This window comes from Mizuhopecten yessoensis, unplaced genomic scaffold (assembly GCF_002113885.1).
Source record: "Mizuhopecten yessoensis strain PY_sf001 unplaced genomic scaffold, ASM211388v2 scaffold2383, whole genome shotgun sequence".
Lineage (NCBI taxonomy): Eukaryota > Metazoa > Mollusca > Bivalvia > Pectinida > Pectinidae > Mizuhopecten > Mizuhopecten yessoensis.
In genome coordinates, this window is record NW_018404519.1 from 1,218,328 (window position 1) to 1,241,338 (window position 23,011).

Sequence of the window (23,011 nt, forward strand, 5' to 3'; positions counted from 1 at the left end):
CAACCAGATAAGTGGTGACTGGATAGTGGTACAACCAAATAAGTGGTGGCTAGATAGTGGTACAACCAGATTAGTGGTGGCTGGATTAACATTGCTAGTTGGTAATAAGAGATGCACATATGATATTTGATTACACTTTATTTATGTTTTGATCATCAATTAAAAATAATTTGTTACATTTGTACACATAATCGGCTGCATTATAGATTTTTTGGTAAATCTGCATAAGAACATGACTTTGAAACATAAACATGCATTTTCAAAATTTTCTCCTTTATTGCATTTCTGTTAAAAATAACTACTGATAAATATATTGATATAATCACAATTTAATACTTATGTTTGACTTCTATCATAACTCTAAATTGTCAGTTTTGTGGCTTGTATCAGTTCCTGTATCCCCCTGGCTTCTGTCGGTTCCTGTATCAGGGGAGGACTGTGTCTTTCCCTGGGTTGCATCAGTTCCTGTATCAGGGGAGGACCGTGTCTTTACCTGGGTTGCATCAGTTCCTGTATCAGGGGAGGAATGTGTCTTTCCCTGGGTTGCATCAGTGCCTGTATCAGGGGAGGACTGTGTCTTTCCCTGGGTTGCATCAGTTCCCATATCAGAGGCGGTCTGTATATTTCTTTGGCTTGTATCAGTTTCTGCATCAGAGGAGGGTTGTATACTGTATATATTGTGGTACGTTTTCTTGTTGTAGGACAGGACGGGGGTGGGAACTATTGACAAAGAGCTGCCACGTGCAACATGTTCCTTATAACACTGTACAACAAACTTGTTGGTGTCGGTCAAAGAGGAGTGACTGGCATACTCATCAATCTGAAACACAAAGACACAAAGTTAATATATCTGTTAGGGAGGGGTGACTTTAAACTTATCTATTCTATTGTTAGTCCCTTTACTTTTTAGCCCACCATCATCTGATGGTGGGCTATTCAAATCACCCTGCGTCCGTGGTCCGTCCCTCCGTCCGTCCGTGGTCCGTGGTCTGTGGTCCGTCCTTAAACAATTCTTGTTATCGGTATTTCTCAAGAAGTACCAGAGGATCTTTCTCAAATTTTATATGTAGGTTCTCCTTGGTCCTTATAGCTGTGCAGGGCAACTTTTGAGACTGATCGGATAAACAACATGGCCGACAGGCAGCCGTCTTGGATTTTGACAGTGAAAGTTTGTTACCGCTATTTCTCGGGAAGTATCGCGGGATCTTTCTCAAATTTTATATGTAGGTTCCCCTTGGTCCTTAGCTGTGCAGGGCAACTTTTGAGACTGATCGGATAAACAACATGGCCGACAGGCAGCCGTCTTGGATTTTGACAGTGAAAGGTTGTTACCGCTATGTCTCGGGAAGTATCGCGGGATCTTTCTCAAATTTTATATGTAGGTTCCCCTTGTTGTGCAGCAGTGCCTGAATTGGACGGTATCCCGCTCGCCAATGGCCATTAAAGTCTTGCTCGGACAACCAAAAGTTGTCAAAAGTGAGGTAGTCACTGGCCCAACAAAAATAGTTTGGGTGACTGTTGAAAAATTTATGAATATAAGAAATTATAGTTCCTTCCCCATTAACTAGGAGGCAGTACATTTTTCAGTTGTCATTACTTCGATTTGAATCGATCTGTCTGTGATTTAGAAAATGTGATATTTTTTTTCAGATTTTCTATATAAAACACAGCCAGGTGTCTTCTTTGAGGTGCGAGTTTTGTGTATTTCTTTGGGAAACCATGGCAGGTTTTAACTAGGGTTGAAGAATTAAAAATATAATGTTTTATTCCGTTTTACATATGACAAACATTGTCATGTTATATATAATTAAAATGTGTTAAATGCTGTGGAAACATTTCTTCCCAAAATTATTTGGGCCACCAATATGTCATTTGGGCCAGTGCTTCAAATTTTTTACTCGCCCCAAAAAAATATTTTGAGCCAGCCAATGCAAGTTCCCCACTATCCTTTATTGTTCATGTTTACTTTTGAAACTGATCAGTTCAACAAAATGGCCTACCGACAGCCATCTTCTATTTTTGACATTGAAGGTTTGTTAGTACCATTTCTCAGGAATAACTTGAGGGATCTTTCTCAAATTTGATATGTAGGTTCCCCTTGATCCCTCGTTGTGCATGTTATATTTTGAGACTGATAATAAAAACAAAATGGCTAAAGGAAAAACTAAACAGATCTTTCTCATATTGCAATGATCGATTCTAATTCTTTCACATTAAGTACTGTACTAGTAAATATGTGAAATGACAAACTCACTTTGAAGATTGGCTTTCATACACATCAGTATTAAGTTTAGATCAAAAGTTACCTCAAGGTGCATTTACTGTTAACATGACTCGATCAAACAGATTAGAGGAAAGAAGAGAAAAGATCGAACTGACAAAGAACTAATGAAGGTACAATGGTGGGTGCCAAGATCCCTCTGGGATCTCTTGTATTATTGTGCAATTTAATATATCAGGAGCTATAGTTGAAGACATTATTTACAAATATGTAACATAATTGAATTTGCAATTGAGATAATGCTTTTTAGCAATACTACCATTGATAGCAGTTATCTCTAATGTTCACGAAGACTGAATTTGCAAATGTGTGAGTCCCCTTCTAAATGTGTGAGTCCCCTTCTAAATGTGTGAGTCCCCTTCTAAATGTGTGAGTCCCCTTCTAAATGTGTGAGTCCCCTTCCAAATCAGTAGGAAAGTTTATTTTTTCAAAAAACTAGAGTGATGAACAGTATGCTGGAAGTTAACATTTCTGACTACACAATCAAATTGAGCAAGTATTGGTGCTAAGTATGACATCATTTTATTATGCACTAGGCTTTGCTGGATATATTTAAGGATATTTCACAGAGAGATGTGAATTATTTAATTATTAAATATCACTAGTCAAATTTATTACATTAGCTACCTTATCATCCAACAGAATTGTTATACTTAGACACAGACTTACATCCATCCACTTGCACTCTGCTATTTCCTGGGGACAGGGTTTGATGGATCCACCTACTGCCTTCATCAGGCAGATGTAGTACCAATCGGAACAGCCGTAGCGAAAGTTATGTTGGTGACGGAATGTTAACACGGATACAAACTTGGCCTCCACTCCTGTCTCTTCAAACACCTCACGCTGAGATGTAACTGCCAAGTCCTCACCTGTGGTCAAACAACAGTTTATCAGCACTGCATCTATCTCTTTTTAAAGGATACTGTAGGACATTTTATAGTCACTGTAAATGTCTTGACAATAAGGACATTTATCAATATGATCAGCAAGAAAACTTCAGTCAAAAATTCAGGTCATAAGTTTGTATGTGTATTGATCTAATCCTACACTAGAGTTCTTCTTTCAAGCTCTTTATATACGTATCAAAATCTGTAAAAGAATCTTTACATAAACTGGCTTAAGTGCACTAAATGACAAATTTACCTTTCATTAACGCATTTAGAGTAAAGCTTACTAAAGGTCATTGCGATTGTATTACATGATACCTTTTTACCTATTTAGTCTTAGGTCAAGGTCACTGTGTCATTTGATACCTTTGCACCTCCTTAGCCTTAAAGGTCAAGGATTTATACCTCTGTAGTGAAGGTTGTGAAGACCTGACCCATTATACCTTCGTCGGCTGGTCTTCCTTATACCTCCTTAGCCTTAAAGGTCAAGGATTTATACCTTTGTAGTGAAGGTCATGAAGCCCTGACCCATTATACCTTCGTCGGCTGGTCTTCATTATACCTCCTTAGCCTTAAAGGTCAAGGATTTATACCTCTGTAGTGAAGGTCATGAAGACCTGACCCAGTATACCTTCGTCGGCTAGTCTTCCTTATACCTCCTTTGCCTTAAAGGTCAAGGATTTATACCTCTGTAGTGAAGGTCATGAAGACCTGACCCAGTATACCTTTGTCGGCTAGTCTTCCTTATACCTCCTTAGCTTTAAAGGTCAAGGATTTATACCTCTGAAGTGAAGGTCATGAAGACCTGACCCATTATACCTTCGTCGGCTAGTCTTCCTTATACCTCCTTTGCCTTAAAGGTCAAGGATTTATACCTCTGTAGTGAAGGTCATGAAGACCTGACCCAGTATACCTTCGTCGGCTAGTCCTCCTTATACCTCCTTAGCCTTAAAGGTCAAGGTTTTTTACCTCTGTAGTGAAGGTCATGAAGACCTGACCCAGTATACCTTCGTCGGCTAGTCCTCCTTATACCTCCTTAGCCTTAAAGGTCAAGGATTTATACCTCTGTAGTGAAGGTCATGAAGACCTGACCCATTATACTTTCTTTGGCTAGTCTTCCTTATACCTCCTTAACCTTAAAGGTCAAGGATTTATACCTGTGTAGTGAAGGTCATGAAGCCCTGACCCGTTATACCTTCGTCGGCTAGTCTTCCTTATACCTCCTTAGCCTTAAAGGTCAAGGATTTATACCTCTGTAGTGAAGGTCATGAAGCCCTGACCCATTATACCTTCGTCAGCTAGTCCTCCTTATACCTCCTTAGCCTTAAAGGTCAAGGATTTATACCTCGGTAGTGAAGGTCATGAAGACCTGACCCATTATACCTTTGTCGGCTGGTCTTCCTTATACCTCCTTAGCCTTAAAGGTCAAGGATTTATACCTCTGTAGTGAAGGTCATGAAGCCCTGACCCATTATACCTTCGTCGGCTAGTCCTCCTTATAACCTCCTTAGCCTTAAAGGTCAAGGATTTATACCTCTGTAGTGAAGGTCATGAAGACCTGACCCATTATACCTTCGTCGGCTAGTCTTCCTTATACCTCCTTTGCCTTAAAGGTCAAGGATTTATACCTCTGTAGTGAAGGTCATGAAGACCTGACCCAGTATACCTTCGTCGGCTAGTCCTCCTGGTAACTTCCAGTGTTTGTGACTGATGTTGAACCTCTCCTGTATCACCAGTACCTGGTTGTCATCATTGAGGACAAAGCCTGCCACACCTTCAAATCCAACACACCATCAGATAACTACAGATTTCTATTATCAACTGGTAGCTTACATAACAATCCTATTAAAATATAAAGAGCATTTAGGATTTTTTTTCCAATTTTCACATTGTTTTACTGTGGTTCTCAACAATTAAATTCCACCATTTCTATGCTGACATCATATGGAGTAAACCATGCTTACAACAACCATACACAAATGTATTTAGTAGTCATTTTTGAAACCATATTGACAATAGAATTTTATAAATATATACGGTTAACAGTCATATGTTTGCCATTTGATAATGAAGGGAAATATCTAGACTTCCTATACATTGGCTGTAACATTAGATGTCCACACAATACAAGAGGCCCAAGGGCCTTAGCGGTCACCTGAGTTATATCATAGGTACTGGTAGCTTTATTTTATTGTTTAGATGTGATGTGGAAATCAGCATGTAAACTAAGTGAAATACAATACTTGTCATGTCATCAATGGATAAGAATTTGAAAATATTGGTAAATGTTCCCTTTGGGGCCCCGCCCTAGCCCCTGGGGATGGGGCAGGAATCCTAATTTTACAAAGTAAAACTCTCATTTACCCAAGATGATTCTGACTAAGTTTGAGCAATTTTCTGCTGAAAATGGATAAAATATATACCGAAAAGTGTTATTTCCCTATATAAACTATATTAAACGTTAACCCCTCCCCAAGGGAGAACGGATAGCTCGGGGTCCTGATATTTTCAATTTAAATAAAGCCCCTGATGATCTTTCTTTCCACGTAAAGAAAATCACTGTAGTACCTCTGAGTCTGGAGAAGAAGATTTTTGAAATATTGATTAATTTTCCCTTTGGGGCCCCGCCCTGGCCCCAGGGGTCGGGGTAGGAATCTCAATTTTACAATTTGAAACCATCTACCTCCAAGGATAATTCTCACCAAGTAAAAATAATTTCCTACAGAAAGTTGTCAAAATATACCCAAAAGTGTTATTTCCCTATATAAACTATAGTAAACTTTACCCCCTCCCCAAGGGAGAACGGATAGCTCGGGGGTCCTGAAATTTACAATTTAAGTAAAGCCCCTGATGATCTTTCTTTCCACGTAGAGAAAATCACTGTAGTACCTCTGAGTCTGGAGAAGAAGATTTTTGAAATATTGATTAATTTTCCCTTTGGGGCCCCGCCCTGGCCCCAGGGGTTGGGGTAGGAATCCCAATTTTACAATTTTGAAGCCTCATCTACCAAGGATGATTCTGACCAAGTTTGAAAAAAATCCATCCACTGGTTCTTGAGAAGAAGTTGAAAATGTAAAAGTTTACGCACGACGCACGACGGACGACGGACGACGACGGACGAAAAGCGATTGGAATAGGTCACTTGAGCAAAGCTCAGGTGACCTAAAAATGGTGATTGAGTGTTGTTGCTATGCTAGAGGCCCAGCTTGCCTGTATTTCCTGTTTTTTCAAACAGACAAAATGTTAAGATATTTCTGCTAAATTGAGACCACAGCGGCCATTTTAGCACTTTTAAAAGCCGAAAGAATTGAAATAACAATGCAGGATTTACCTGGCTGATCCATACTAAATCATTCACACTTAAGGACTAGAACATCCCCCAAAATCTTCCATCAAAATGTACCAAATTCAACAGGCCCAGGGATAGTCCATGTCAGATTAGAACAAAAATCCCTTCACCATTACTAGAGAAGTAATCTGAACATGAACCCTATTTTCTTTTTGGCCCAACCCTTCTGTCCCCCAAAAAGGCCTCAACTTTCATCTATGCGGCATTAATTTTGCTTTTCCTGGGAACGATCCATGCCAAATCAGGTCAGAATCCCTCTATCCATATTTAAGAAGTAGTCTTGTAGAGATTAACCTCAACTTCCCATCTTTTGAACCCTTCCCATTGCCACAAGGGATATCATGCACTCTATCTATACAATAATGAAAACTCTTTCCTGATGAAAGCTCTATAACAATTTCAGTAAAAAAAAACAACCTTCAGCCGTTATATACAACATACAATTGTATTATAATTAGGCATTTAAAGGAAAAGTTGAGGACAGACACTGTGCCACGGCATAAGCTCAATTAGCTCTTTGGGCAAGTTGAACTGAAAATGGTGAGTGTACCTAGATACTGGCTAGCAAATCCAGGAAGCCTGTTTTCTTCCTGTTCAGCCAGCCACTGATTCAACATCACATATCCTGGTTTGGCATGGTGAAAGTCGAACCCCAACTGTACAAATAAAATAGCTCCATACTTACAATTGGTAATTATAAATAAACTCTTCAAATCATGGGTCATTGTGCTGGCTACATCCAGCAGACAGTTATGGTCATATTGTTTAAGATGAGATAAGTGTTAACATTTTGTAATTTATTCATATTTATAAAGTCTGTTCTAATTTGAGTTGAAGCATATTTTAGAGTGTCAAATAAGTGGGTTAATTGGTATTTCGTCAGAGATTATTAATAAAATTTTGTAAATAACAAAAGAGGACTGATTGCTTTTCTGAACTTGCATTTAGACATGCAGGGTTAAACAAGGACTTCTCTCTATCTACAGGTACCTGTCTCCCTTACAACTTACCTGTACACACACAGTGATAAAGAAGGACTTCTCTCTATCTACAGTTACCCGTCTCCCTTACAACTTACCTGTACACACACAGAGACAAAGGAGGACTTTTCTATCTACAGGTACCCGTCTCCCTTACAACTTACCTGTACACACACAGAGACAAAGGAGGACTTTTCTATCTACAGGTACCCGTCTCCCTTACAACTTACCTGTACACACACAGAGACAAAGGAGGACTTTTCTATCTACAGGTACCCGTCTCCCTTACAACTTACCTGTACACACACAGAGACAAAGGAGGACTTTTCTATCTACAGGTACCCGTCTCCCTTACAACTTACCTGTACACACACAGTGACAAAGGAGGACTTTTCTATCTACAGGTACCCGTCTCCCTTACAACTTACCTGTACACACACGGTGACAAAGGAGGACTTCTCTATCTACAGGTACCCGTCTCCCTTACAACTTACCTGTACACACACGGTGACAAAGGAGGACTTCTCTATCTACAGGTACCCGTCTCCCTTACAACTTACCTGTACACACACAGTGACAAAGGAGGACTTCTCTATCTACAGGTACCCGTCTCCCTTACAACTTACCTGTACACACACAGTGACAAAGGAGGACTTCTCTATCTACAGGTACCCGTCTCCCTTACAACTTACCTGTACACACACGGTGACAAAGGAGGACTTCTCTATCTACAGGTACCCGTCTCCCTTACAACTTACCTGTACACACACGGTGACAAAGGAGGACTTCTCTATCTACAGGTACCCGTCTCCCTTACAACTTACCTGTACACACACGGTGACAAAGGAGGACTTCTCTATCTACAGGTACCCGTCTCCCTTACAACTTACCTGTACACACACGGTGACAAAGGAGGACTTCTCTATCTACAGGTACCCGTCTCCCTTACAACTTACCTGTACACACACAGAGACAAAGGAGGACTTCTCTATCTACAGGTACCCGTCTCCCTTACAACTTACCTGTACACACATGGTGACAAAGGAGGACTTCTCTCTATCTACAGGTACCTGTCTCCCTTACAACTTACCTGTACACACACGGAGACAAAGGAGGACTGTGCCTTATGTACTTTTACCCACAGTGCTCTAATACCGGATTCTTTCCACTTTTCAATGGCATCTAAATACAATGTCAGGAATTCAACATAATGTCACAAAGTTAATACACATACATCACAATGTCAGGAATTCAACATAATGTCACAAAGTTAATGCACATATATTACAATGTCAGGAATTCAACATAATGTCCCAAAGTTAATACATGTAAATTACAATGTCAGGAATTCAACATAATGTCACAAAGTTAATACATGTATATTACAATGTCAGGAATTCAACATAATGTCACAAAGTTGACACATGTACATTACAATGTCAGGAATTCAACATAATGTCACAAAGTCAATACATGTACAATACAATGTCAGGAATTCAACATAATGTCACAAAGTTAATACATAGACATTACAATGTTAGGAATTCACCATAATGTCACAAAGTTAATACACATACATTACAATGTCAGGAATTCAACATAACGTCCCAAAGTTAATACACATACATTACAAAGTCAGGAATTCAAAATAATGTCACAAAGTTGACACATGTACATTACAATGTCAGGAATTCAACATAACGTCCCAAAGTTAATACACATACATTACAATGTCAGGAATTCAACATAATGTCACAAATTAAAGTTGACACATGTACAACATGTCAAGAAGTTTAAACCATAAAAATTATTACAAACTTCATTTGTTAAACTGATGAAAGTTCTTTTGTTTCCAATAGTTTAAGCACCTTTAAGCCATTAATGTTTATATGAGGGTATTCATACCTTTATGTCACTAATTTGTATCCGTAGGTATATACCTTTAAGTTGTCGATGTGTATCTGAGGGTATACATACCTTTAAGTTGTCGATGTGTATCTGAGGGTATACATACCTTTAAGTTGTTGATGTGTATCTGTTGGTACAGAGTCGCTCCAGCCTTGTTTACTTGTGTCTATAGTAAGACCATTGTACCTGGTAGGGAAATTAATATTGCCACTAGTGAGAGTGTATAAAATATTTTTTGAGCATGAAGTTAAATAGCATTCTGATAGCAACCAGGGGGGAGTGCATATTGACCTTGAGAGCAGTCACATTTAACCTCTGTCACATGCAAACGTTACTGTAAGGAGGGGGGGTGCATATTGACCTTGAGAGAAGTCACATTTAAACTCTGTCACATGCAGACGTTACTAACGTTACTGTAAGGAGGGGGGGGGGGGGGCATATTGTTGACCTTGATGCACATTTTCAGCCGTTACACTGAGGAGGAAGAGGGGGAATGTAGGGTTCAGGCATTGACATACAAACTTCCTTAACAACATGTTACATGGCTGTATCTCCCTATGTCCCATACAATTTATTTGATTTACATATAACACATCAAGTTAAGGTATCACTGTACATGTTATTGAGAAGAGCAATAAAACATTAGAATTACTGAATGCAATAGCCAGTTTTAACTCATGAGACACAGTATTTATTGATTATTTTTCAACTCAACATAAAATATACATTTCATATATTCATGTATGCATTCTGTTCATCCCGTCATGATTTGTGAACCTCATGTTACACATTTTTATGTACCTCAGTCATTAAAATAAAATAGGAAATATCAATATGATATGTAAGATGCATGCTACATGTATCAGTCTTCTTTTTATTTTTTGTAAATGTTACACATGCATTAGTGCTAAATATCATTTTCCCTTTTCAGCTCACCTGCCCGAAGGGCAAGTGAGCTTATGCCATGGTGCAGCGTCCGTCGTCCGTCGTCTGTCGTCCGTCCGTCAACGGCCCAGAAGATTTGGACTAAATTTGGTCTGGAGCATCCTTAGGCCAAGGGGACCCAATTTTGTATAAATGATGGGTCTGGCCCCCCTGGGGGCTGAGGGGCGGGGCCCAATAGGGGAAATATAACAAATTCTTTAAAATCCTTCTTCTTCCGTAGGAATGAAAGGATTTGGTCCATATATGGTCAGAAGCATCCTTGGGAGAAGGGGAACAAATTTTGTATAAACTGTGGGTCTGGCCCCCCTTGGGGCTGAGGGGCGGGACCCAATAGGGGAATTATAGCAAATTTTTTAAAATCCTTCTTCTTCTGTAGGAATGAAAGGATTTGTTCCATATTTAGTCTGAATCATCCTTGGGTGAAGGGGAACCAATTTTGTATAAACCCTGGGTCTGGCCCCCAGGGGCCTAAGTGGTGGGACCCAATAGGAAAAACATAGCAAATTCTTTAAAATCCTTCTTATTCTGTAGGAATGAAAGGATTTGGACTAAATTTGGTATGGAGCATCCTTAGGCGAAGGGGACTCAATTTTGTATAAATGGTGGGTCTGGCACCCCTGGGGGCTGAGGGGCGGGGCCAAACAGGGGCAATATAACAAATTCTTTAAAATCCTTCTTTTTCTGTAGTAATGAAAGGATTTGTTCCATATTTAGTCTGAATCATCCTTGGGTGAAGGGAAACCAATTTTGTATAAACCCTGGGTTTGGCCCCCAGGGGCCTAAGTGGTGGCACCCAATAGGAAAAACATAGCAAATTCTTTAAAATCCTTCTTTTTCTGTAGTAATGAAAGGATTTGTTCCATATTTAGTCTGAATCATCCTTGGGTGAAGGGGAACCAATTTTGTATAAACCCTGGGTTTGGCCCCCAGGGGCCTAAGTGGTGGCACCCAATAGGAAAAACATAGCAAATCCTTTAAAATCCTTCTTATTCTGTAGGAATGAAAGGATTTGGTCCATATTTGGTCTGAAGCATTCTTGGGGTAAGGGGAACCAATTTGGTATAAACCATGGGGTGGCCCCCATTTGGGGTTGAGAAGATGGGGCCAAATAGGAGAAATATAGCAAATTCTTTAAAATCCTTCTTTTTCTGTAGGAATGAAAGGATTTGGTCCATATTTGGTCAGAAGCATCCTTGGGTGAAGGGGAACCAATTGTGCAAAACCGTGTGTCTGGCCCCCCTGGGGGCTGAGGGGCGGGGCCCAATAGGGGAAATATAGCAATTTTTTTAAAATCCTCCTTCTTCTGTAGGAATGAAAGGATTTGTTCCATATTTAGTCTGAATCATCCTTGGGTGAAGGGGAGGGAACCAATTTTGTATAAACCCTGGGTCTGGCCCCCAGGGGCTGAGGGGCGGGGCCTAATAGGGTAAACATAGCAAATTCTTTAAAATCCTTCTTCTTCTGTAGGAATGAAAGGATTTGTTCCATATTTGGTCAGAAGCATCCTTGGGTGAAGGGGAACCAATTTTGTATAAATCGTGGGTGGTACCCCAGGGGGCTGAGGGGTTGGGCCCAATAGGGGAAACATAGCAAATTCTTTAAAATCCTTCTTCTTCTGTAGGAATGAAAGGATTTGTTCCATATTTGGTGTGGTGAATCCTTTGGTAAAGGAGAACCAATTTTGTATAAACCGTGGGTGTGCCCCCAACCCCCCTTGGGACTTGAGGGGCGGGGCCCAATAGGGGAAATATAGGTAAAACCTTTATTATCCTTCTTCTACCATAGGGATTAAGGGATATTATCTTAATTTAGTCTGGAGCATCCTTAGGCAAAAGGGACTCAATTTTGTATAAACGGTGTGTCTGACCCCTCTGGAGGCAGAGAGGCGGGGCCCAATAGGGGAAACATAGGTAAAACCTTTAAAATCCTTCTTTTACCATAGAGATTAAGGGATTTTATCCTAATTTAGTCTGGAGCATCAAGGGGACTCAATTTTGTATAAGCATGCAGTGGGTGTGGTCTCCCAAGGGGCAGAAGGGCGGAGCCCAATAGGAGAAATAGAGGTAAAACCTTTAAAATCCTTCTTCGGCCATCGGGATTATGGGATTTTATCCTTATTTAGTCTGGAAGCATCCTTAGGCAAAAGGGACTCAATTTTGTATAAACGGTGTGTCTGACCCCTCTGGAGGCAGAGAGGCGGGGCCCAATAGGGGAAACATAGGTAAAACCTTTAAAATCCTTCTTTTACCATAGAGATTAAGGGATTTTATCCTAATTTAGTCTGGAGCATCAAGGGGACTCAATTTTGTATAAGCATGCAGTGGGTGTGGTCTCCCAAGGGGCAGAAGGGCGGAGCCCAATAGGAGAAATAGAGGTAAAACCTTTAAAATCCTTCTTCGGCCATCGGGATTATGGGATTTTATCCTTATTTAGTCTGGAAGCATCCTTGGGTCAAGGGTACTCAATTTTGTATAACTGGTGGGTATGACCCCCTAAGTTGCATATAGGGGTGGGGCTCTGTTTGAAGTTTGTTCTCGCTATAACTCAAGTACTGGATGGATCTTTCTGAAATTTCATATGTACTTACAGCACCTACTTCATACCAATTATTTTAAACATATTCAGTGAGCGATACAGGCCCTCTTGGCCTCTTGTTTTTTGTACACATAACGGTGTCGACATGCATTATCTCTTGTAAATGTAATAAATTTGCATCTATAGATTTAGAAAATACACCTTTGATTAGTTAATATATCTTTATAATTTTATGTTTTTATTTCATTGTAACATCAAATGCTTATTTCTGAGAAGGTTTAAATGAGTGATCAATTATGTAATTTCACCCCAAATTTCATCCCCGATATTGGCCTTGGGAATCTTGTGGGTCCTCAAATTCACCTACAAGAGACCCCAGGGTCTCAACACTGTCACCGGGTAGCTTTTCCAGCAATATGGTACGTACAACCCTTAGACATACACACAATACAGTGAACCAACATTAAGTGTTAAGTTCAGTGGTTGAGGGTCCCCCCTCATACATATTACACACCTATTACATCACATAAGCAATAATGGGGAAAACATTGTTACGTTTTCTTTTGGTGCATGCTGATTTACTTGAAAACTCCCAAGTTCAAATCAATGACAATTGACTAAGGACAATCTCAGTTTTATAACATTTCTATAGGAGTAAAGAATGTGATATCCAGAGCAATAGGAAGGAATTAACAATTTTACCCATCTGTTCTGTAACATGGACCTAATCTTACCTCAGCTTATTAATTAAGTATGGGTACAGGGCTCTCCTTTTGAGAATGTCAGTCTGGCAGCTTCAAAGCCTACATGTACATTTAGACTAGCATTAATAGGTGAACACCTTCTCACACTCATTTTTAAAACGTAAGTGGTGACATTCAGCAAATGCCAGGAAACTTTGACTCTAGGTAAAAAGTAATTGTCCGTTTGTAAAGTTTCATATTGTGAACTAAACCCTGTAATTTATACTCACATGTCCTTTCCGACCTTGAACCCCTCGCTGTCCTGCATTGTTTAGGTAGATTATTGAAACAAGTTGGTTGCATCAATCCGTCTCTAACAGTCAATCTCCTCACAAGTACTTGTGTCAAACTTGCTAATCAATCGTCCTGGGAAGAACTCTATATCAGCACAAAGTCTAATTCCATGTGTCAATTAAACACCAGACAAGGCACTGGAGCTATAGGTGATCACCAGACTAGGCACTTGAGCTATAGGTGATGTTGACAACAGTTCCCAAGTCAGCACTCAGCCTGCAAACACATTACATTGTAGCTCCAGTAGTCTCCCCTTGTCACAAGGAAATAAGTATGAGAGAGTGCCTGTGAACTTATGGTATGTTGCAGTGTCTGTTTGTCATCTGTTTATTAACTTTTTCTTCGAAGGACTTCTTGAAAACTGAAAGGCCATGGGTCCTGATATTTGGCTAGTAGGTACAATACCTTGGAGGCAGTGCTTAATAAAGTTCCTCATATAAGGTCTCACACAACTAAATCAAACAATCAGTAAGTGTTTCATACGATTGTACGGTAATCCCTACCTAAAATTTGTTCCAGTTTAATACAGTACCTCCGAGTAATTCAAATAGGTAATTGTTGACATATTTTACATTGAATGAAATCTACAAATATTGAAATTTTAGAAAATGTATAGTTTTAGTAGATTTTAATATGAGATGGCGAATTGATATGGGGTCAAATGTCAAAGGGTTTCCCCGTCACACTTCACCGGTTTGGCTTGTAAACTTCCAGTTGTCAAAAGCAGATGCCTCTAGCGCTCCTATATTAAGCCACTATAAACTCACAAAAAAGTGCATTTTGAAGCCTTTGTCGGGTAGGTATCTGTGAATCTAGACAGTTGTCACCAGTGTTGAACTTCAAATATTAACACTATTAGCTCAAAAGCTTTGTAATAACATATAGTAAATGATTTAGTTGTGCAAGTCCTTTAAATGTTTTGACCTACTGGTACTTTCAATATTACAGGGGTCAAATATGTTAAAATTTTCAATCAAAATTGTTTAAGCAACCGAAAGGTCTAAATAAAAGAGCAATAATAATTTGGTTATGGTATGACGACCGACAGAGCAATCTTTTTCTGCATGATCTATCGTTTTAAGGTCAAAAGTCAACTTTGAGAGGTTGCTTGGGTCAAATTTAACAATGGCTAGAATGGTTTGAAGACCTTTTGACCAGTTGGTACCTGGGATAGTGTTATAAAGATCCTCTACTTACTTTCACGAGGGTCAATTATGTTAAAAACTTCAAAAAAACCCAAAAAAACCCAGAATTTCTAGACTGATGATGTATATTTGTATCTTTACCAAATATATTGTGTTTAGGTCAAAGGTCAGCTCTGACTTCTGGCCAGAATCAAAAGTTGATATTGGCTTTATAATCGTTAAAGTTTGAAAAATTTCTCTTTTATTCTTTTATAAGGCCTAAGGTCAAGATTTATAGACCAATAAATTGCAAAGCTTTTTCTTGTCCTTGGGTCATAATTTGAATTGTTGTCTTGATATTCCTATCATCTAACCATATACATGCTTGCTTGGCATGAAGAAAACAACACAAGTATGCTACCAGGATTAACCCTGAGATATGGCCCTACCATTAGGGGCTCATATCTCTGCCCTATAACCATATACACATACATTCAGATCTCAAACAGAATTGCTTTGAAGCATCCTTGGGTCTAGGGATGGAGCCTAAAGTGATGAGACATTTGTAATATTTCTTATAATGAGAATATTTCAACATGGCTGCTTCAACATCTAGATGACCGTTACAGGCTCTCTGGGCTTCTTGTTTTAGTTTGACCTATTTTAATTTCTGCCGTTGAAATACATTTATTGTTTACCGGTAATGTGTTTTGCAGTCAAATTTAGAGCCACTATTTAGTAAAATGTTACTGCCTACAGTAGAACATGACTATTTATAGGTAGTTCTTGTAGAATTCTAGTCTTCAGTATATTAAAGGGGCTGGTCGGGGAAAAAATGTCATATTTGCTAAAATGGCATACACATGTTTAAATACCTTCTTATGAAATATACTGATTCAAATTTTGCTGAAATTCACTCCCTAAGAGTAAAAATTATAATTATATTAAAAAAATCCTAAATCGTCACCTGACAGTCTAAAACTCTCAATTGACCCAGATCAGTGATGTAATTTTACCGCACGCGCGTCATCAACAAGGCCAAATGTAAACATCGCGGCGAAAGAAAAAGATGCATGCAAAAGTCATGACAGGCACGAGGTATCAATACCGTTATATATAACAACAACATATAGGTAGGAATACTACACTTGCAACATACATGACCTTTGAAAACAATTATTTACGTATAGTATTGCTGTCTTGTCCGCTAGTTGAGTCCGACATGGCACATGACGGCGTGCTATTGTTGTTATCTTCAGTGCCTCACTTTCGAAACAACCACGTGACATATATAAATAGATCTGCGCTAAATTTACGCGGGGCTTCCCCGAGATTTCAGTGGTCAAAACTGGACATTGCAAGCAGAACTCAACTATCATATTGCCGTGGTATAACTTTTGGAAGGCCAGAGAACGCATTTAAACCCATTAATTTTGTATTTTTTTCCCCGACCAGCCCCTTTTAATAGCTCATAGAAAATCCCGTCTCAGTACATATTAATGTAAGATCACACTATCTACAGCAGAACAACAAGCTTAAGGCTATCTGAAGTTCATGAATCTGTATATAGTTCCACTGTCTATGCTAGATCTACAGGGCTATTTGTAGTTCATAGAACTACAGGGCAGTACATATATAGTGCATAGAAAATTCATTTACTACAGTCCATTATACAGGGCTAAGCTTAATGTTATCAATACTTAAGTAAAATTCTGATCCCTACAGTATATCTACAGGGCTATTTATAGTTCGTGTAAAATTCCACTATTTATGCTTGATCTGGTTATGCAAGACGTCATGGCTATTTATAGTTTTCATGTACCCACGGAACTGTTTTGTCTGGAAACAACAAAATTTAGGCCCCATGGAAATATCTGATTTCATAGTAATGTAAAATTCTATGCAAGTCGTCAGGGCTATTTATAGTTTTCATGTACCCATGGAACTGTTTTGTTGGGAAACCACAAAATTCAGGCCCCACAGAAATATCTGATTTCACAGTAATGTAAAATTCTATGCAAGTCGTCAGGGCTATTTATAGTTTTCATGTACCCATGGAACTGTTTTGTTGGGAAACCACAAAATTCAGGCCCCACAGAAATATCTGATTTCACAGTAATGTAAAATTCTATGCAAGTCGTCAGGGCTATTTATAGTTTTCATGTAACCACGGAACTTTTTCGTCGGGAAACCACGAAATTTAGGTCCCACAGAAATATCTGATTTCACAGTAATGTAAAATTCCTCTATTTATGCCAGATCTACAGGGCTATTTATAGCTAAACTCTGAAATCACTAATTTTTGTGGGGTTTTTAATTTCGTTGATATTATGGGTAATCCTCATTCACAAATTCATAGGTCCATGAATCAATAAAAAGTTTGATATAAAGTAATTCTCCGTTTGAGTAGGTATTCGTAATCCACGAATTCATGTACCCACGAAATGGTGTTTTGTCTGGAAACTGCAAAATTTGGGCCCCACAGAAATATCTGATTTCACAGTAATGTAAAATTCAACTGTCTACAGGGTATCTACAGCAGAACTAAAGGTCTATTCACTGTTTTCTTACAAAGTTCTTTTGTGTACCTAAGTACATAGGCTATTCTTATTTCATTAAATTGCAAACATTTGGTAAGTTATTCTACTGCAAAGCAAAAACATACCTAATTCTTGCCATTTCCTCATATTTACAAGTGCATATATACCTTTAAGATTATCTAGCATTGCTTACTCAACAATACAGGAAGTACACAAGAAATCTTGGGGAAAATCTTTTAATCATTTCATTGATATTTTAAACAATGGTCGTTTAGAAAATTAGCCTTTTCCTTACGCTGAGCTAATGGATATCAATAAAGATGAAACATGATTTTATTGGAAAAGACTGGACAATAGACATGTGATAGCTATTGTCTAATGCCATTACATGTACACGTTTCAGACAACATTTCGATGTACAAGCATGTGCAGTTATGTATAAACGTATAATATAGCAACAGTCAATATATAATGTTCTCTTCCTTTGCTACATATGAAACAAAAATATAACATGAAAGTTTACTCTGTAAGATTTAATGCATTTATGAATAACAAATTAATGTAATTCCAATTATTTTGACATCAGTAAAATTAGTTCTCATCAGGACCATTTTCATCTTTTTTAAGGCCCTCTTTAAACGCTTTCATTTTTTCTCTCACAAGTCCTGCCTTCTTTTTCATTTTCTGTTTAGCTTTTTTCTTTTCTGCTTTCTTTTGTTCAGCAAAGCTGTTTTCTCCATTGAAATGTAAATCCAGTTTTTCTATCATCATCTCTCGAGCCTTCTTCCTGTTCTGTTCAAGGGACCTCGATACATGTACCTATAAAATAAAACATGATCTTGCATACATGTACCTATAAAATAAAACATGACCTTGATACATGTACCTATAAATAGAAGATTACCTTGATACATACATCTTAGTGTTAACTTAACAATAAAGCTATCATGGCAAGTCTTTTAATGATCATAATAGTGAGATAATTATCATGATAAATCACCTTACCTAATTATCATGATAAATTGATTTGGAATATCATTTCGACTTAAAGTAACTGTTGGTAGGACTCTGCAACCATACTGTACATATGCACAACCTTGATACATACATCTATAACATAAAACATGACCTTGATACAAACATATAAAATATATGACCTAAGCTGACCTTCATCTAAATGCCTGTGGTTTATTCATGTGACGTTTAATATTTTTAAAGGCTACATTCCTTGCCTATGAATTGGTAGTCACATGACATTATACATGTACTGACTACCTCTCCTGATCAGGATGTCTGTGGTGACACTACAGAGCAAGGCTATTCTGAACTTAATCTGAATGCCTGTACAATTGTAATTTAGTCACAAGGCACTTCAGTGGATACCTACCTTGATCTGGAAGTCTGTTGTTTAGTAACATGACATTATCATGGTTATAATGACCTTGGTCAGGATAGCTGTGGTTTAGTAACATGACATTACCATGGTTATAATGACCTCGGTCAGGATAGCTGTGGTTTAGTAACATGATAACCGTGCTATAATGACCTTGGTCAGGATAGCTGTTGTTTAGTAACATGACATTACCATGGTTATAATGACCTTGATCAGGAAAGCTGTGGTTTAGTAACATGACAACCATGCTATAAGGACCTTGGTCAGGATAGCTGTGGTTTAGTAACATGACAACCATGCCATAATGACTTTGGTAAGGATAGCTGTGGTTTAGTAACATGACATCCACGCTATAATGACTTTGGTCAGGACAGCTGTGGTTTAGTAACATGACATCCATGCTATACTGACTTTGGTCAGGATAGCTGTTGTGTAGTAACATGACATCCATGCTATACTGACTTTGGTCAGGATAGCTGTGGTTTAGTAACATGACATCCATGTTATAATGACTTTGGTCAGGATAGCTGTGGTTTATTAACATGGCATTTTTGCTATAATGACTTTGGTCAGGATAGCTGTGGTTTAGTAACATGACAACCATGTTATAAAGACTTTGGTCAGGATAGCTGTGGTTTAGTAACATCAGAACCATGTTATAAAGACCTTGGTCAGGATAGCTGTGGTTTAGTAACATGAGAACCATGCTATAATGACTTTGGTCAGGATAGCTGTTGTTTAGTAACATGACATTACCATGGTTATAATGACCTTGGTCAGGATAGCTGTGGTTTAGTAACATGACAACCATGTTATAATGACCTTGATCAGGATAGCTGTGGTTTAGTAACATGACATCTTTGCTATAATGACCTTGGTCAGTTTAGCTTTGGTTTAGAAACATGACAACCCTGCTTTAATGACTTTGATCAGGAAAGCTGTGGTTTAGTAACATGACAACCATGCTATAAGGACCTTGGTCAGGATAGCTGTGGTTTAGTCATGTGACATTACAGTGGCAATGATGACCCTGATTTGAATGCCTGAGGTTACCTGGTAGTCATATTAATTGTGACATACCAGTGGCTACCTACGTTTATCTGGATACCTGTGGGTTAATCACATGACGTAATGGTACCTACCTTTATCTGGACGTCTATGGTTGAGTCATACAATAATATGGTGGCTACGTACCTTGAGCTGGATGCCTGTGGGTTTGTGCAAGAGTACTACACAGTTATTGGTCTTTGCCACAGCTTGACCTCCAGCTCCTCCTCCCCGCATGAAACTCTCCACCAGGTCATCCTCTTTCAGTTCAGGAAAATTGTACTCTTTCTTAGAGATCCATCGTCGCATCAAACCACATGCCTTCAATGGTTCCAAACTCAAGATATGTGTTTGTCTCATCCCATGGTGCCAAGAATTTTTGTATATAACTAGTGATGAGAACAAATGGTGAACACTCGGTGTGCTGATAAGATACTGTACAGACAGTAGCCTGCCTGTCCTGTCGTCAGAATACTGGGAACATCTGTTACTGTGTTTACTGATACTGTAATGCCTTACATGACATGACTGTACAGGATTTTTCACTTTTATACCATTTCCACGTTGTGAGATAAAGTAAGAAGAAAGCTGATGTTGTACGTGTGATTTCAGTAGTTGTCCACACAAAGGTGTGTTCTGATAAGAGCCACACACATTATACTGAGGAAACATATCCAAACTGACAGGAAACTCTGGTAACGTCTCTAACCCTTCAAAAAACTGAGACCCTGCAGGTGCCATATAATTCAGCATTAAGTTCTGTTTGTCATAGCTTTCTTTCACCAACTGTGAACTTGTATAACTTGATGAACTATCACACTTTTGACTTCTAAACTGTGAAATGTAAGAAGGTACACAATTCTGTTGTACAAAATGTTTCATTAATTGATACAAGTTGGTTAAAGCATCATTTCCTGATGTGAACTGATCTTCCCCATCAAGACCATCTGGGCTATCCTTTGTTGTAGAGTTTGACACTGTGCTGCAGTCTCCTGGTGAATTATCATGCTGTTTCTGTTGATGAAGTATTGTCACGGACAAACTTGACAGTGATTGTTTTCTCTCCTGCAGACCTGTTGAATCTCTAACACGGAATAACACATCTTTACCGTCACTCTGTTTCCAAATCCTTCTCAAACAAGTCTGTCTCCTTATCAGCAGTCTCATGTCTTTTGATCTGTTACAATAACAGTCAAAATGTCACACCAACTCAGGTATCCAGAGAGGGCACAAAAACTTCACAGTTTAATAACAAAACAACTGAAAAAAGGTATATCGCTAGGGTAATTAGCACCTGTCTGAAATCAAAGTTTAACCTATGGAAATTAGTGTAAAATTGAATTACAAGTCGATGGGAAAACTATATTGGAATTTGGTACATTTAAATGTGACTTATCTTTTGAAATATGATATAACTATTATAGTTACTATGTATCAAATTAATTTTAAGATTTGGTAGAAGGAATTATTTCTACCATTGTATAACTGATCCCATGCATTAGCATATTTCCTGAGACAAAGTATTGTGGCTTCTCCCTGAGACACCCAGACCTACATAACTACTATCAGCTCATGACTTTTTCTTTTGATACAATCAACGAAAGAAAATTATGAATTAAAGCTACCGTGTAGTAGACACGAACAACAGAATTGGTAATTCACACCATAGACTGGTTTATGATTCAGTGTTCATGGCTCTTTGGGTGCTGAAATATTACCACATATTACCTTTGACAAATTAAATGGTTATATTATTGCCCATTTTATTTTCAAGATTTCACGAGTTTTTTCTTAAGTTTACAACCTCTTAACTCAGATGAAATGCAACATTTAAAATGAATTTTTTCATTAATCAAGGTGATTTAGTCTCTTAAATGGTACGTTGTGAAAAATTTATTCTTCTTGAATACTACTGAAAATACCCTATTTGGATCCAAAGTAATGGCTAGGCCCCAATCCTAACATGATGAAGAAAAACACCTTGGATTCAGAGTTCATTTTTCCTATACATTTCAAACTCCAACCTTGGAATATATACAAGTCACAGTGGTGAACCATAGGGTCACTTGTTATTTAGCAAACGTTCAGTGAGTAATTCCTGTGTTCTACTAATGTAGCCAGTCAGAAAAACTAACCTTAGTTACATAATTAATATCACAGTTATACTACTGACACACATACAATCATACATTATATACACTTTCACTTTTTCTATCTACAAATAATACATTACAAAATATCCCAACATTTCATACTTACATAAAGTCTTGTCAGTCATATAATGTGTCAGTTTTTATCCTGCAAAATAAAAAGTGCAAATTAAAACTTTAGCACACACGTGCACAATAGCAATCTTGGTGGATGTAGTTGATATAGCAAGGCAGCCTTGTGTTAGAGAAAAACTTAAGTATAGAAAATGAACAAAGGGCAACAACTCTGCAAACTGTGGGTCAAGATCCATTAGAAAAGCAAGTTTGGTAAATAGAGGTGAATATAGCAAGGAAGATTCTCCTGACAATCTATGATTTTACTAATAAACAAAAAGGTCATAACTCTATATATGGCAGGATATATGAGACCAGGCTTAAGTATGTGGTAATTCTGTAGTTTGGTAAATGGAGTTGAGTTGTCATATTTGGGGCGAAATGAGCTGAAAATTAGGGCGATGTGAAAAAAGTAGGGGCGAAATGGTCTGGGGCGTAACGGGTTAAACCTGTGTGACCGTGGAATAGGCCTATGTCCAAAGCTAATTTAAAGCATGGTAGCACACGTGGAAGTTTCTTAACTACTCCTATATAATGTTGTCATTATTGATTAATCTGTTGGGTTTTAAAAGAAAGCATTAGGTTACCTACCTTCGTGGGATTCACGCTTCCCCTTGCTCTTCAAACGTCTATAAGACTAGGATGCAATATCTGGTACAATTAGACGCGAGTACGAAGAATAAACAAATGTTACCGCATATCTCTTAATTGATTTATT

General features: G+C 38.3%; 1 protein-coding gene across 2 annotated transcripts; it reads right to left on the reverse strand.

Moving 5' to 3' along the window:
* Positions 1 to 57: 57 nt before the first annotated feature.
* LOC110445856 (nucleoside diphosphate-linked moiety X motif 6-like) lies at positions 58 to 22,937 on the reverse strand. 2 transcript variants are annotated; one of them, XM_021490684.1, is made up of 10 exons: positions 22,885 to 22,932; positions 22,289 to 22,327; positions 13,862 to 14,141; positions 9,515 to 9,594; positions 8,591 to 8,682; positions 7,071 to 7,176; positions 4,838 to 4,945; positions 2,951 to 3,153; positions 556 to 820; positions 58 to 393 (listed from the first exon to the last, which is right to left on the reverse strand). In XM_021490684.1, exons 3-10 carry the CDS (start codon positions 13,897 to 13,899, stop codon positions 353 to 355), a joined length of 933 nt encoding a protein of 310 aa, XP_021346359.1. In that variant the 5' UTR covers positions 13,900 to 14,141; positions 22,289 to 22,327; positions 22,885 to 22,932; the 3' UTR covers positions 58 to 352. The 2 variants fall into 2 exon arrangements, with proteins under 2 accessions (XP_021346359.1, XP_021346358.1); XM_021490683.1 differs by lacking the exons at positions 58 to 393; positions 556 to 820; positions 2,951 to 3,153; ... (3 more) ...; positions 9,515 to 9,594; positions 13,862 to 14,141 and adding exons at positions 17,905 to 18,408; positions 20,177 to 21,206 and having other exon boundaries at positions 22,885 to 22,937.
* Between the last annotated feature and the right edge of the window lie 74 nt (positions 22,938 to 23,011).